The 16,739-nt window shown below is 40.3% G+C and overlaps 2 protein-coding genes across 5 annotated transcripts; both read left to right on the top strand.

Annotated features, from left to right (window-relative positions):
* Positions 1-2,864: 2,864 nt before the first annotated feature.
* On the top strand, positions 2,865-10,441 carry mul1b (mitochondrial E3 ubiquitin protein ligase 1b). Of its 4 annotated transcripts, none has more exons than XM_036591920.1 (7): positions 2,895-3,177; positions 3,314-3,471; positions 3,568-3,708; positions 3,792-3,879; positions 5,965-6,085; positions 6,271-6,586; positions 7,534-10,441. In XM_036591920.1, exons 3-7 carry the CDS (start codon positions 3,586-3,588, stop codon positions 7,945-7,947), a joined length of 1,062 nt encoding a protein of 353 aa, XP_036447813.1. In that variant the 5' UTR covers positions 2,895-3,177; positions 3,314-3,471; positions 3,568-3,585; the 3' UTR covers positions 7,948-10,441. The 4 variants fall into 4 exon arrangements, with proteins under 4 accessions (XP_036447814.1, XP_036447813.1, XP_036447817.1 ...); XM_036591924.1 differs by having other exon boundaries at positions 3,314-3,475; XM_036591921.1 differs by lacking the exon at positions 3,314-3,471 and having other exon boundaries at positions 2,865-2,909.
* A 1,853-nt stretch (positions 10,442-12,294) lies between these two features.
* On the top strand, positions 12,295-14,998 carry camk2n1b (calcium/calmodulin-dependent protein kinase II inhibitor 1b). The gene is made up of 3 exons (XM_036592230.1): positions 12,295-12,444; positions 12,694-12,933; positions 13,794-14,998. The coding sequence occupies exons 2-3, from the start codon at positions 12,768-12,770 to the stop codon at positions 13,862-13,864; spliced, it is 237 nt and encodes a 78-aa protein (XP_036448123.1). The 5' UTR covers positions 12,295-12,444; positions 12,694-12,767; the 3' UTR covers positions 13,865-14,998.
* The last annotated feature ends 1,741 nt before the right edge of the window (positions 14,999-16,739 follow it).

Genomic DNA, 16,739 nt, shown 5'->3' with positions numbered 1-16,739 from the left:
CTCCGGCCAGTGTTATGGAGAGAGGTTCTCCAGGCAGCTCCAGTTCCTGCTGTGCCCTGGCGGCTCCATGCAGTGCTCCAGTGCAGGCTCCACACAAGGCTCCTGTTCCAGTCTTCCAGGCTGTTCCAGTTCTGGTTCTCAAGGCAGCTCCTATACTGAGTCCTTGTCCTGATTCAGTGCCATTTTCCCAAGCTGCTTCTCCTTCGGGGCTGATTTCCTGTGCGGCTCCTTTGCCGGCTTCCCAAGCTGCTTCAGTCCTGGCTTTTAGCACTGCTCTTCCTGCGCTGCCTCCCAAAGCTGCTCCAGTGCCAGCTTTTAGGATGGCTCCTCAGCAGACTCCTCAGTGCCCCCATTCAGCCAGTCCAAATCGCTGGCCCTGCACCTGTCCCGTCTGACCCAGTATGAACTGCCCTCCTCTCTGGATTGTGGATTGCTAAAATTTCTGTCTATAGCAGGGCCGAACAGTATGTCCCTGGAGGGCTGGTATTCAGCACAGTTTGGTGATTTTCCTGCTCTGGCACATCTGATTCAACTCACTTGTTAATTGCTGGGTTTAGTGGGTGTGTTTTAGGAGTGGAACAAAGCGATGCTGGACACCAGACACCTACAGGACCCCTGATCTATACAAAGACATAAGGCCTTAAGACCATCATACACTGCATGTGTCCCAGAACTGCTTGATTTCTCAGAGCACTACATTAAGAAAGAAACCACAGAAATTGATGGTAGGTGACATATGGCTTGAAATTTACGCCAGGAGACACTTACACTCAACAGACACATGCTAATCATCTGTTAGCTCACCTAATGCTACTAGCCTGGTATTTTTTTTTACCTCAAATCTTTTTGCTCAAAAAACAGCTGACACTAAACTTGATCAATTCCCTGTTGATATTGAAAGTGTTTATCCATTAAAATCTATACAAGTAGAGTGTAAAATGAACTTGAGCTTGACGTTTATGAAGTGTGTCAGCGCTCTCTGTGATGAATTCTATGAGGTATAGTTCTGTGGCGCTACAGAATGCTGCACAGTGTGGCACATCTGGTGTGCGGTGGCCTTAATGCTTTCTGCATGACTGGTCCTTCTCAGTATCATCAAAATCATTTTTTATCATATAATCTGTGAAATCTGTCATGAAATAAACATTTTCTCTTGGCATGCAGTTAGAAGACTGCTGTGTGATATCCTCACTTGAACCACATTTAATATGAAATATCAAATATTTTTTCAGTCTATGTCAGAGTAGTAATAAGAGTAGGTCTTAGTATATATAGATACCACACATTAGGGTCATTTGACTGATTAATCTCCTCATTTTTGGGAATAACCCTCAACATTACCACATTACTACTGGTTTTTATTTTTTGTACAAAGAAGCTGACACAGCAGCAGGACGTCATTCTAATCCCTGTCTCATATTGAGGTTATTAAAACCCCAAACCCTGCTTTCACAGAACAGATGACTGCTGGCTAGATCTGTTATTTTGGGGCTGAAACTGGAGTAGCAGTGCAGCAGAGCTTTCCTTATGCATGGCTTGTCTGTGATGAAAGATATACCCTTCCACTCTGTGCTCTCAGGACCATCTATACAACCTGCTGGCTGCCTTGTGCAGCCTACATAAGAGCGTTTATCATGCAAACAGGGGTCACACAGAGTGCCTGGCCAGTGCAGCGCCATAGTCTGCCCGCTGAGTGAAGATTTATTAGTCCGTGACCTCGCCGCTTGAATTTGTTAGCTGTAGCTTGAGATGGAGTTCATCTAGGGCGGCACGTACGGCACATCAGCAGGCCTGCATGAACACTGACCCTTTCAGCGATTCACTGTGTTTTTGCACAGATTCTCATCAAGCAGTGGTGTTTTGGTCTGAAGCCATGAGTTTCAGAAGTTGTTCTACTCCAGCTACGTGACTCAAGACTACCATCTACAGTATAACCCAGGTTTCTGTTCTGTTTTAGCTTTTTTCTGTTTATAAGCTTTGATATGGACACTGAAGTCTTGAAGATATGAAGATATTCCCCAAGACCAAGAAATGGACTTAATGTGAAAAATGTTTGTTGTTTTTTTGACCTCTATGTTTGAATTACATATTGTTCTTTCCAAAAATCAGATATTTCCACCTCACTATCTCTATTTATTTGTGTTCCAAATTACACTGAGAAGTACAACCACATCCCACTGAATTTGAGTTGGAGAGGAATGTGACAGGGTGAAATATATCATATTTAACTAGCTGGAATGTCAGTTTTTCAAAAGTAAATTACATGATTCTTCCATGAATATAAAAATCATAAAACTGTTTGCCTCTGTATCTGTGACAGGGTGAACACTGTGCTAGTGTTAAGGATGGTGAGAAAAAAATATTGTTAATAATTGTTAATAGTAAAAGTAATAATACTAATGATAATATTTATTATTATTATTATTATTATTATTATTGTTGGGAAGCACAGTGGCACAGTGGGTAGCGCTGTCGCCTTACAGCAATCGGATAAGCAGCTTAGGTTTTGTGTGTGTGTGTGTGTGTGTGTGTGTGTGTGTGTACGTGTGTGTGTGTGTATTACTATTTGAAAAAATGATATTTCTTTATTTTGCTTTAATGGTACATCTTAAAACTTCAACCATGTTTAATTTAATTTAATCATTGCTTCAAACTTATTTATTTAAAACACCGAGGGAAGTCAGTTTCCCATTAAATGGAAATTTAAAATTAAAATCCTTTCTTATTTTTACAGATCATTCGAATATTCGAGAACGTCATCGGTAAAACATACGAGAATGAAAAATATTCGACAGCTGCAGCTGTTTGTGGCTGTATGAACGCCGCACCCTCCATTCCAGCAAGTGGCGCTAAAAGCACAGAAGTCAGCGCGCAGCCCGTTGAGCACCACTGAAGAAGCGGCGGATCCGGTACTGGAGTTGTTTACCTTTCTTCATTAGTTCTTTTTCTTGGTTTAAAAGATTAATAAAGTCTGTCTGCGCGTTGTTCTGCCTTATAGCCAGTATAGTCACTTCTCACTTTTCTGGGAAAAGTTACTGCAGTCCTTTCTAAGTGTAAACAGTTGCTGGCCTGGCACGTAGTTAGGTACCTAAGTTAGGTTAGCTAGGTTAACTATAGCTGGTTAAGCTATGCTGGCTAGTCACACAAACTCTGTTTAGCAGCCTTGATTGTAAAAAGGTTGGTTTTTATGTTCCTCATTTGTTGATAGTCACACTTGATTATCTTTGCACTCAGTTGTAAAGTAGCTTGTGACGAAGCTGAAGTCAGCGTCTTATTCGCCAGCAACTTATTCGAATTTGCTGTACTATTTAAGGTGGAACGGGAAAATTCGAACCAGAAGGTGGCGAATAGAAAGACAACTTCAACCTCGTTAGCTTGTGCTAGTATATAAGTTTGCTGGCTTGCTATGAGATGGAATGTTCCTCTGACTAAGTTGTGTGACCCTTCAGAGGTTTCGAGTCCATAACTTTGGTAGGTTAGTTATTGTTAATTCTTAGTATATTTGTGTGCTGAAACATCTATGTAGGGGCAAGTTTTGTTCATTAAAGTCTTCCTTCCCACATAAAGGTTTCCACCCACATAAAAATGGACTCAAGTGGTGGGAAGCCCTCCACAGCCCAGATTGTGCTGTTAGCCACCAGCTCAGCCCTCACTGCTGTCCTTTACTCTATCTACAAGAAGAAGGCAGGGCATGTTGCTAGGCTAAAAGTAAGTAAATAGATGTTTATTTGTATTTTTGTAAGTTAACTGTACTCCTGCAAATGTCATCTAATTAAAACTGTATTTAACAGGAAGCCCAGAAAATATCATTAGATCAAGATCTGAAAAGCATTCTGGCTGAAGCTCCAGGAAAATGCATCCCATATGCTGTTATTGAAGGTATGACATGAGGTTTGTGTTGTTTGGAATAAATGGAGTTGCATTTCTGTTTTCTGTTTTCCAAAACACATGTTGAGTAGTGTTGCAGCACTGCAGTCCGCTTATTCAGTACTGCCTGTGTGATTGTTGAGATGTAAAGTCATTCAGAGTGGTTTGATGTGAAATAGTTCATTGTAGAGAAACGTACTGACCATGTATACAACACAAATATGGCTGTTTTATTTACTGTCCAAAACCACCAATGAACCTAAACATGTCATCCGAGTTTTTATATGTAATGTTGATAACAGTCTGGGGGAATAAATGTTTTCTTTGGTTAATATTTTTGCCCTGCATGTACTTCTTCATGCTGCATGCATTTTAAAAATCACGTTTTATCCAAAACTTTCTCAAGACTATCATGAAATAATGTTGCATTGCCTAATGTGCCCCCCTCAAATTAGCCTAGTGTGTACTGCCCTCTTCAGTTGAGACCACAGATTTTCATTTGGGTTGGAGTCTGGGGACTGAGAGGACTATTGCAAAACCTTGATTTTTGTTTTGCTGCAGCTATGTCTTTGTCAGTTTTGACGTGTGCTTTGGGTCATTGTCTCGTTGGAAGACCCAAGCACAGCCCAGTTTCAGCCTACTGGCAGAAGCAACCAGATTTTCAGCTAAAATGTGAAATGGTTTTGGTATTGAATGGAATTCATTGTGCCACTGACCTTAACAAGAGCCCCTGGACCACTGGCAGCAAAACACTGCCAAAGCGAGCCACCACCATATTTTACTGTGGGTATGAGGAACTGTTCTTTGTACTCTGTCCCCTTTTTTTCGCCAAACATGATGATGTTGCGTGTGGCCAGAAAGCTCAATTTTTTGTCTCATGGGACCACAACACACAATTCCAGTTGTAATTCCAATGTTGCTTGGCATAGTTCAGATGCTTGGATTTGTGTGTCTCAGGAAGGTCTTCTTTCGTGGAACTTGTCCAGAAAGCTCCTGGTCATGGAGGTGGCGTCTCACTGTTAATTTTGAAACAGTGAAACCTCAAGCTGCAACTAAACTTTGCAGTTGTGAAACTGTGAACTCTGGGCTTCTCTTTGCCTCTCTTAGCATTCTTCTCACTGTGTATGGGGGCATTGTGCGGATACGTCCCCTTCATGGCAATTTTTAACTGTTCCCTGCTTTTGAAACTTCTTTACTATGGCCCTAATTGTGCTTACTGGTAATTTCAACTGCTGACATGTTTTTTGGTAGCCATTCCCCAATCTATGCAGCTCAACAGCTTTTTTCCCATTTTTAGCTGAAAACTCTTGTGTTTTGCCTATGTTGGTGGATGACAAGGGGATTTTACCTGTGTTGTTACCTCATATTTATGCAATGGTGTAACAAGAAAAGGTCATAGACAACAGTGAAGTTCCTAGACACCAAAAGCAATATCAAGAAACGTTTTTCCCCAAGGAAACACATTCCTTTGGTATTATTTATAGTATTCTTCAAGGGTGCCAATAATTTTGCCACATATGTTTTTGACAGAATTAACTATTGCGAAGACACAACAACTCCTTTTCAAGAATTATCTTTATTGAATTAATAGTTAACAATTTCCGAACATATGTGGAAAAGAAGAATCATTGGATGTATTACCTATATTTGTTCCATGTTTTTGGTGACTTTCATGAGGGGTGCCAGTATTTCTGGAGTTGACTGGACTACCAAAATGGGTTCTAAGCAAAATCAATCAAGAGCTAAACAACCATGAGATATAACAGAAAAATTCTGCAAAACTCAATGGTTGAGTTAACAGAGTTATTCAGAGTGGTGGTGTTAGGAATTAGGAATTGATAACATGTGTATAGCCATTTTATTTAATAATGAAGGATCTTACAACACGGGACAGCCCTCAGTTAGAGAAATACACCCTAGGAGGGATCCATCCTTGGCTTTGAGACATGGATAAAATGAAAATATATTAAAAAAAAAAAATCATATATACCATTTATAGTATACTACTTTGCCTTACAACACCCTGAATTTTAAAATAAAAAACTCTCTTTTGTGCAGTAGGAAAGCTAACACTGCTGTGCATGTTTCTGTTTCTAGGAGTGGTGCGGTCTGTGAAAGAAACTTTGAACAGCCAGTTTGTGGACAACTGCAAAGGAGTCATTGAGAGACTCACACTAAAAGAAAAGAAGATGGTCTGGAATCGAACAACTCATCTCTGGTAAATATTTGTTATAGTATTATGATGTTATGCAAGAGATTTGATTATGACGTTATGCAAGTGGGATGACACCACAAATATACTGTACAACTGGACTAAAGTTTTACTTTTACAGAAAGCTAAGATTATAGTCAGGCCTAATTGTAACTCTTAATTACAATGACAGATGTTGCAAACTTTTTCAGGAATGACTGTGAAAAGGTTATCCACCAGCGCACCAACACTGTGCCCTTTGACCTGGCCTCCCATGATGACAGCGTCACAGCGACCGTGCGCGTTGTTCGTCCACTGGACGCAGCTGAGCTAGACCTGGATACAACCTATGAGAACTTCCACCCAACCGTGCAGTCCCTGAGCAATGTCATTGGCCACTTCATCAGCGGCGAACGGCCGCAGGGCATCAGGGAGACAGAAGAGATGCTGCGGCTGGGGGCCAGCATGACAGGTGTGGGCGAGCTGGTGCTGGACAACAACCTGGTGCGGCTGCAGCCCCCCAAGCAGGTAGGGATGTCCTTGAATACAAATACATTATTATAATGTGATGTAAATTGAGCCTGGGTGATAGGGTGATGTAATCGGATAACATCGGTGATGGAAAAGATGGCATTGTGTAAAAGGCAACAATCATAAATTGTAAATATTGTAGCGTTTTACGCTATAGAAGAAGACAAAGCAGTTTGAGTTTATTGAAGGCTGTATTTGCCTCCAGCCTTGCCTCACATATGGAATGGTTCTTCCTTCACTTTCAGCTTCGCTATCTCAACTTGCTTGGCTGCCAATGATAAAACTGACGGTCTCTTCCTGAACTAAGCATCAACACAATGAAAAAATAAAATGCCTTAGAATAATTTTCTGAAATCAATTCAGTGTGTTGGGAAACTGGGGTTCACGTTTAAAAAAATTATGTGGGCGCACACCCCAATAGTTTGGACTGTGGGGTTGTTGAGGCTGTCTGGTTCTCTCTGCTACTTGCTGTAATGCTAGCTTTACTGCACGGCTTCTCCTTCTTACTTAACATTAACTTAAGCTTGCCTCAAAGTGACTCAGGCTGCAGTTAAAAATAAAAAAATTTAAAAATAAAAAAAAAAACCTCTAGCTCTGTGTGACATGAATATTTATTCCCCTCTAAATACTTCTGACACCACTTGCAAATTAACGCTAGTTAACTAAAGTCAGAATTTTAGCAGGGATGTTTACTGCAGTTTAAATCATACAGAAATGAAAAATAATTTATGTACTATAAATGTGTGCTGTGGGAATGAGCACATCATTGTTGCTGTTTTTGTATAAATAAGGGTGTGTGTGTGTGTGTGCGCTGCTGTAAGTCATCTGGTAAAGCCTAAAATTATAAACATACCCACTTCCAGCACCTTGCAGCTAATTGCAGTTTTGGCCATTCCCATATCCAGTTTGTATCCAGGTACAAATGTTTCTGTCTGAACATGCAGGGTTTGCGCTACTTCTTGAGCCGATTGGACTATGAAACACTGCTGGGGAAGCAGGAGGGCAGCCTGCGACTGTGGAAGGCTCTCACGCTGCTTGTGGGGCTGGCAGCGTGCGCCACGCTGCTCTACATGCTGTGGAGGCACTACATCTGGCGGAGGGAGCGGAGGAAGGAACGCAGCGTGCTGGAAGAGTTTAAGGAGCAGCAGAGGAAGCGTGTGCAGGAGTTGAACCTGGACGAGGCGGCCGTATCCCCGAGCGCCTGCACCATCTGCCTAAGCCGAGAGAGGTCTTGCGTCTTCCTTGAGTGTGGTCATGTATGCTCTTGTGACCAGTGCTACCGTACGCTGCCCAAGCCGAAGAAGTGCCCCATATGCAGAGCTAGCATAGATAGGATCGTGCCTCTGTACAACAGCTAATAGCCTCTCGATCATAATAGATCTAGTAGCACTTATTAGAGCTGCACAAGATATCTGTATTCATCGAACAATGTTTTTTAATCGTTGTCATAACATTGACCTTTACTGGACTGATTCTGCAGGAGGTTGGAATATGCAAAATGAACCATCCGACAAATTACAGATGAGTTCATGAGGGAGTTGTAATGAATCAAGGCAATCACAATATCCAACAACTAAATAATTTTGTTCAATTTTTAAATATTTAATCTTAGTTGGTCATGATGCTCGTTGCACACAATGAAAACAAATCTTTCTATAGATGATTAGAGGGCTTGTTTGCATATTGTACCCTTCTGCGATGTAAAGGCCAATAATAATTAACAAATGATATATTGTGCAGCCCTAGCAATTACATTAAAAGTAGGAGAACAGCATGCAGCCCAGTGGTTCCCGCAGAGTAGCCCTGCTCTGCATATTCAAGTGTTTTTCGGCTCTAAATGCCAAAGAACACCGACCAAACGTTCTGCTACAAACACCAAAATTCTAAAGCTGTCGTCTTTAGAATATCAAGAAAAAGAACTGACGAGCCAAATGAACCAGAGTGAATAGACCTCTGAATTCATGTCTCCATTTTGTTTTTGGTGTCAAGCCTATAAAGGAAAGTCTGGTTCTAAGCAGGTTTCCTCTATGGAAAACAATGAATGCCATTTTTTTAATATCCCTGCTTTCGTGCCTGTGGTAGACATAAATGTTCCAAAGCCAATATTGTCTGTGTACATTTGATCCCCAAATGTCAGTGGGTCATGTGAATGAAAAGGAGTCAAATATAAACCTGCCACATCAGTCTGCTATTAAACTTCAACACCAGCTACTCAAACTGTAGCCTACCACTGCCAAAGCAGCTTAACTACTACATGTCAAAGCTTGCAGGTTTTTATTTTAGTGATGTTGCCAGTGTTATGATGTCAATTCAGTATGCAGCAGTGTTAGCTTGCAGGTAGCGAGCTAAACAACCTCAGAATTCAGAGGATCCATTGAAATTCAGAGGAGGAATGTCTGCACGGCAAAACATCTGGTTTTTGAATACTTTTGTTAATGAGGGTGTGATGGCGGTGTTTTTTGAAACATTGATTTTCCATAGAGAAGAACTGCTTAGACCTAATATGGGCATGATGCAGACTTCAGAGGTATATGCGGAGAGAGCATTATAGAACAGTGTGAATGGTGGAGAACATTCTAGATTGTCCTGACAATCAAACACACCTAAGGCACACCAACCAAACGTTCATTTCATGTTTGTGTTTGGTTGTACACAGCACAGGGCTGCTACAGGACCAGAGCTAGGAACCACTGCTGAAGCCTATTTTTGTGTGAACACACTTCTGAAAATGATTCATCATATCTTTGTGGGCATCACAAAGGCTTTTTGATCTCACGGTTAAAGGGGAATTCCACTTTTGCAGAATTTCAGTAATTCACTTGTTGCGATGTTAGTCATTCAGAGTGGTGTGATGTGAAATGTTGCCTTAGTTATTTGATCCATACTAAGCAAAATGTAATGTTTTTTAAACTAAAAATAAAAAGTTATGTTCTGGATCTGTCATTCATTTAAGACAATACTCTTTTAGCATTAAAACAATTTCAGCATGCCTGCAGTATGCAGAGTGTTTTGATGTGAAATGGTTCACTGTAGAGAAACTTACTTCGATTTCTGTACAGTGGTGGTGATGGGAACCAGGGGTTGTGAAGCCTGCAACACAAATATAGCCATTTTATTTACAATCCAAAACAACTAGTGAACCCACATGTGTTTTTGAGTAACAACATTTTGCGTGTGCCTCTCTGCCACGAGTAAATAATAAAAAAAAGATTTAGCCCAAAACCTTTTCAAAATGCATATTCTTAACTATTTCATGTAGTAGCTCTCTGTGAGGGAGCTTTTAGAGGCATTAAAACAGACGTCTGGTTCCTGTCAAAATCACTGTGAACAATTCTGACGCACATTTCACATCACTCTAAACGCCATCTGAATTAGGCAGAATTTGAAAAATCTGTGGAATTCACCTTTAACATAGATAAAGAGGGTCTTTACCGAATCGAGTCCTCAGTAATGAAGATGCAAAAATCTTGGTTAAGCAGGGGCACTAAAAATGTGTGTGGCTGATGTAATCATCAGATGTGCCTACCCAAATAGAATTTACTGTAACGTTTGCATTTATGGTTTCAAGATATGTTAGATAAAAGTGAACATGATTGTGCAGCACATGACAAGATGTTAAATGAATGTATATTTGTATGGAGCAGGTTTACTATATGCACAATATACAGTAATATCTTTATTTATCCTCTTTAAATTGATGCTTGTATGCTTTTCTTTAAAGAAGTGTGGAATTATTTACCTCATTTTTCATGAATAAAGTTTATTCCCCCTCATGATATTCTGTAAGGTATCTGATCAATGCTAAGTAAAATGTACTGTTTTTGGAACCAAAAAATAAAAACTTGTATTCTGGATGTGCTGTCATTTTCATGAGGCAGTACAGCATGAAAAGTGCTTCAACAGGCCTACAATATGCACCAAAATAAGCTCTGTGTTGTATATGGAGAAACTGCCACAGTCTAAAGATGATATTTCAGCATTCTTCAGTAAAATGACCTACTTTTGATAAAACAGACCTTAGTCTTTATAACATTGTATTTTTGATAAGTACAGGCCTTGTGTTCGTGGGAATGGTGCCTATGAAAGAATATGAAATACTGACGGTGACCAGAAGAGGGCGCTCTCCGCCTATTATCTCACTATGATCAGATCATGAATTTGTGGCGCAATATGGTGCAAAATCAGTCCTGATTATGTCATTTGAAACGGATTTGTTAACAAAAAATGACATACGTGCACCAAAATATGTTTAAATGAGATCAGTCTCACCTCATCTTCATCATTCTTGACGTATTGCAGAAAACCTGAGGTATTCCCTCATGAGTTGCTCCAGTGTAAACTCAGTCCCTTCGTGGAAATTAAACAAGGTGACATGAAAATACAAGCTGAGCTTCCAGACTCACTTTTCCTATACTTGAGTTCATATTTGAAAAAAAAGAAGCTTCGAATGTAAATGATGTTTCCTAAACGGTGTTAATATTACTGTATAACTCTACTGTATTATATTTTAGAAAATACTAATTCCTTTATAGAGATTCAGTGAGAGCTGAAGTAGGGTAGATTTAGATTTGAATTGAAAAAGCATCTATGATTTGAATACAAGTTGCAATTTATAAGTTGCACATACTAATTAATTTTCATAAGGCGTGGCCACAAATTACTATATTGAGGGTACAATTTACAGTATAGCCACAGATGACTATATTGAGGCCACAAATTAATATACTGAGGCCATGGAAGACTTCATTGAGGCCACAACTTATTATAATGAAGACACAAGATACTATTTTAAGACCACAAATTGCTATACTGAGGCTACAAATTGCTATACTAAGGCCACACATTAATATATTGAGGCCACAAATTGCTATACTGAGGCCACAAATTGCTTTACTAAGGCCACAGATTAATATGTTGGGGCCACAAATTGCTATACTGAGGCCACAAATTATTATATTGAGGCCATAAATTGCTATGCTAAGGCCACTAAAGACTGCACACAACTTAATATAATGAAGCCATGAGATACTATATTTAGGCTACAAATTACTATTTTAAGGCCACAAATGTATATACTGAGGCCGCAAATTGCTATACTGAGGCCACAAAATACCACATTGAGGCCACAAATTACTATACTGAGGCCACAAATTACTATATTGAGGCCAAGGGATACTGTACTGAGTCCATGAAATACTACTTTGATGCCATAAATTACTATATTGAAACCACAAATTACTATACTGAGGCTACAAATTGCAATATTAACGCAAATTACAAATTAATATATTGAGGCCACAAATTAATATAGTGAGGCCACAAATTACTATATTGAGGCCAAGGGATACTGTACTGAGACCATGAAATACTACTTTGAGGCCATAAATTACTATATTGAAGCCACACATTGCTATACTGAGGCCACAACTTAATATAATGAGGCCACATATGAATATACTGAGTTCACAGATGAATATATTGAGGCCATCAATTACTATATTGAGGCCACTAATTAATATATTGAGGCTATGAGATGTACTGAGACCAAGAAATACTACATTGAGGCCACAAATTACATATAGTAATCTGTGGCCTCAATATGGTAATTCGTGGCCTCAGTATATTAACTCGTGGCCACGCCTTATTAAAAAATAGTCACAGCACTTCGCAACACTTTTTCCCACTGCTGACAGATGCATGTATGTCCGGATATCTGAGCGTTCAGTGTCTTACACCGAGTCTGCACTAACTCTTATTTAACGTGGGACGCTCCCTGTGGAAGAACAGGGGCTGCAGGCTGCACAGCGAAGTGAAGCGGGCAGAGCTGCAGCGCGTGCACCACCAACTCTGCCTGAGTGAGTGACGTATTTGGGCTTTTTCGCTCTCTCTCCTCTTCTACATTTCTCCGTTTTTTTCCACCTTTTATCCCACTCGTAACTTCCGAATATCGTGAACCAAGGCGAAACCACCTCGAACCTGACCTAAGTTACCAAAGTAGGAATCTACAGAACCTCCTCTGACAGAAAACACCGCTGAGGACCTTCAGTTAGCTCCAGGCTAAGTCCGACTGAGCTCGTCCGCTTGTTTTGTTGTTTTTTTCACAGCGCCGTTTGTCCGCTCCTTCGTTGGTCATCGATTCATTGCTGACAGAAAGGAGAGAGGGAAAGAGGGAGATAACATGTCCGAAGTGTTGCCTTACGAAGAAAACCTCACTCATTATGGAAACGATGGAGATGAAGAGCAAATCTCGCTCACCTGTCGACTGCAGAACACCAACAACTTCTTCGGTACTGGGCAGAACAAAAGGCCACCTAAACTTGGCCAGATTGGAAGGAGCAAGCGAGGTGAGATGACTTTCAGCTCTTTTAAAAATAATAAAAAAAAACACTTTGAGTTGGTAATACCAGTCGATTTTTTTTCTCATTTATTAAGATGAAGTTGGCTCCATCTTCTAATTGTCCGTTCCACCTTAAATGGTGCAGCAGTTACATTCGGGCGCCTCTGGCATGTATGTAAGGCAAGAATGGAACGGCACCATTTAAGGTGGAACGGACAATTCGAAAAATGAGCCAATTCCAGCCTCTTTTGTGTCTTGAGCTGAATGTTGAAATGCGTGTGTTTAACTGTCCCCTACAGCAAAAACATTTTTTCACAAGTGCAATTCATTCATAATGCATATTCACATTGTCACATGGGTTTGCTTGTAAACATGTTTTGTACACTTCACGTACGAATGCATGTGACTTTTTCTGTTAGTGAAAGTCGTCCTGTTTACCTGTGGAAAAACAGTGCCTGTCGCATTCAGGAAAGAGTGTGGAACGTGTCTTTTTTCCCAGCCATGGTAGTAGGATCCTCCCCAAACCCCCACCCCTCATCACCACCCCACCACCCTCACTGTTCGTGCAATGTCTGGGCTGGATATGCGTTGAGGTTTGATGGATTGCATAACACAGGCGCACATGGGTCTCCAAGTGCCACCAGTGATGATGGTGGGTTTGCAGTGGGCTGCTTGCCAGTCACGAGGAGCCAGTGTGTGGAACCAGGTGTGTCCTTCACAGCCCAGAGTGCTTCATCTCCAGTCCGTCACGTCACGTCACATCACACCTGGCTGACCTCGCCTCGCCAAGTTCAGTTCAGTCCCAGAGTTCATCTCGCAGAATTTGACCCATGCTTTCTTCCCCCCCCCCCCTTTCTTTTCTTTCAGTTGTCATAGAAGATGACAGGATTGACGAGGTGCTCCAAAACACAGCAGAAAAGTCACCGGCGGAGGCGTGAAAGCCTGGAAACATGGGTTTTTTAGGGCTGCGGGAAGTGTTGGAATACACAAATGTGCATAAAAAAAGCACTTTGCAGTGCCTCTCGGTAGGGGTTGAATTTCACAGCAAAGCACACGGAGGAGAGCACTGGCGCAGGCTTCCAAAATGGGGAGAGCGAGGGTCCGATCTGCTTTTTACTTTTGAGGGCATGTTTTGATATCTTTTTTTCTTCATAAGCTGAGATCAGTCCAATGTTGTTCAATACTTGTGGGTTTGATCCTTAGTAGTAAAGGTACCATTGTATTGTGAGAGGAATGCATTGATATTACAAGCACAAATCACAGTCTACTGGTGACCATTACATTTCCTCCTCTTTTTTTTTTCTTCCTCAGACAGGGCACTTTGTTTTTCTGTATCTTGCAACACTATGATGACTTTCGTGCACAATGGAACTGTGAACTTCAGTGATGTGGTTTTTTGGGGGGGTTTTCTTTTTGTTTGTTTGTTTGTTTTTTCAAGGAATTATGATCATGATCTTTTGGGGTGTATTTTTTGCAGTGCTGGAAGGCGGTGCAAATGTTTTTATAGACTGACAACTGAAAGCCTTTTTTAAAAATCACAAACTTTTTTTTTTTGTTGATGTTGCTTGTTGTAATATTATTTTTGTCGTTGCTACAAACTGCCTGCTCAGCCTAATAGCAGTGAAAATAGCTTATTTTTGTATGGAGAAGCAGTTTCCGAAACTGTTTTCGTTTTGGGTTGTAGATGTAGTCCTAGCACTTTCAAATGTGGCTGTCACTCTCTGCTGTACAGGATATGATCACATTTGTGCCAAATATCGCAAAAGTATGCCAGTCAAGCTGTGTCCTCGTGCTCTGCGTACTGTGAAATTCTGCGAGCCTGGCTGTCCTGTCCGTTATCAGGGCTTTTTCTAACTGCTTTTGCATGAGACAGGCTGAAGTGCCTCCCTGTGTGGCAATGGAACTGGTGTACTTTACAGTAATCTTTGTTGTTTGCAACTTTTGGAATTACAGACCTCAAAAATCTCTTGAATATTACATATACTTCTATATGTTGCACTTCTTTTCACTGTTAAACAGGGCTATATTGATAATGGAAAGTATGACCATTAAAATGTGAATATACATCAAAATGGTTTTAGCATCACTCATTTCATCACCGCCGTTGCATGAGATGAGATTTAGAGTACAGATTTTATTATATAAATGAATTATTTCATACCTAAAGTTGGCTTGTGAAGACATTTGATTTGGCCTGCCAGAAGGTCACTCTAAGCCCAACCCTTTCACCCAGTAAGATAACAAATTTTTCTACCACATGTAACTTATTAAATTCTGGTTTTCCCTTTAAAATTGTACATATTTTAGGTGCAAAATATAGTGTCGTTATAAAACACATTAAAAAAAAAAAAAACTCCCTACCTTCTTTATTTATATAGACTTTGTTGGCCCACCACAAACATTACACTTTGGCCCACAAAGACAAAAAGTCTGTGCACCCCTGGCATAGGGCATTGTTTTAGACAGCCTTATAGTGCTTACCGAATTTCATTTTATCATTATAATACGTTTTAACTGTCTTTTCTTACTACAATAACACAACTTATTGCAGCTAAACGTGGTTTATCCAAATGGAGAGGTTCAGGGCTGAGGTTCCCCTGACTGTCATATGACATACATGAGAAACGGCTGAATGTGAACAATTGTTTGAAAATCCCAGTCTGTCTAAGAATGAAAGACAGCTTTTCATTAATTTGCATGGTTTCATATAACAAAGACATACTCAGTCCCTTATTTGGTGGTCTTGCACCTGACTCATCACATGAGGGGCTTGATCAATACACAATGAGCTGAATCATGTCAAACACACTATATGGATTTACCATGATTTTGATTGAGGAACATGGGTGTAATGTTAATTTGAAGCCACCACTGCCAGTCATTATTGGCAACATCACTATTTGTTTAAAAAGTGCTTTTGTGAGAACTCTGTTTTCATGAGTTGTGAAGGTTTGATAAGGGTCATGTAGCTGTACTTTGTGAGAAATCCAAACATTCTTGGCTTTTTTTTTTTTTATCAGCAGTTCAGTACGGTTGTTATCGGGCCAGCGTTAGTCAAGTCCATCCTTGGGTTAGCACATTAGCAAAAGTTTGGGTTTAACCTAGGTGGTTAGGTAAAGTCAGTGCTACTCAGCATTAACATTAACCTTTTATCAGTCCATAAACCCAAAATACCTTCAACAGCAGCTTCAACTTCATTGCAGAGAGAGCGCCTTTTGTGGTAATCCTGACTTTACCTCATTAGTATCTCTTCCAGTCAATTCCAGTCTCAGTTACTGGTGAAATGTCTGAAAGAACTAGGAAGAAGATAATAAAATGTCATGAGAAAATGCTGTATTCTCTTTGTCTGCGTGTGTGTGGTACTCAAGGAGTCTGTGCTTCAATCTGCCTCACCCACACAACTCTGCCTTATTCAACCAGATTTATTTTTTTATTAACCATCACTGTAACAGTCAGTTTTTACAACTTTGCTGTATTGAGATACCAAAAGAAAAAACATTTACAAGGGCCACTGTTGAAGTATTGAGCTGTTTTGGAGTCGTCACGTTGACACAATTCTTCAAAATTCCGTCCACATTTGCATATATTCTAGCTTTTTTTCTTGTTTTGTTTTTTTTGCATTAAATGCTCAAATGCCAACCTAGAGGTCAAAGTTTGTGGCAGAAATGATGCACTATTTTTGAAGAGTGTAGAAATAGGTCTTAAAGAATGAAGACAAGGCTGAGCGCTGGTGTGTCTTTACAGTGCGGGAGAGTCTTGAGAGATTCGAACAGCTTGAAAAGCTATACTGGCCTTGATGTAATTATTTTATAT

This window comes from Colossoma macropomum, unplaced genomic scaffold (assembly GCF_904425465.1).
Source record: "Colossoma macropomum unplaced genomic scaffold, Colossoma_macropomum, whole genome shotgun sequence".
NCBI classification, from domain to species: domain Eukaryota; kingdom Metazoa; phylum Chordata; class Actinopteri; order Characiformes; family Serrasalmidae; genus Colossoma; species Colossoma macropomum.
The sequence above is the reverse complement of the archived record's forward strand: the minus strand, read 5'-3'. Positions and strand labels throughout refer to the sequence as shown.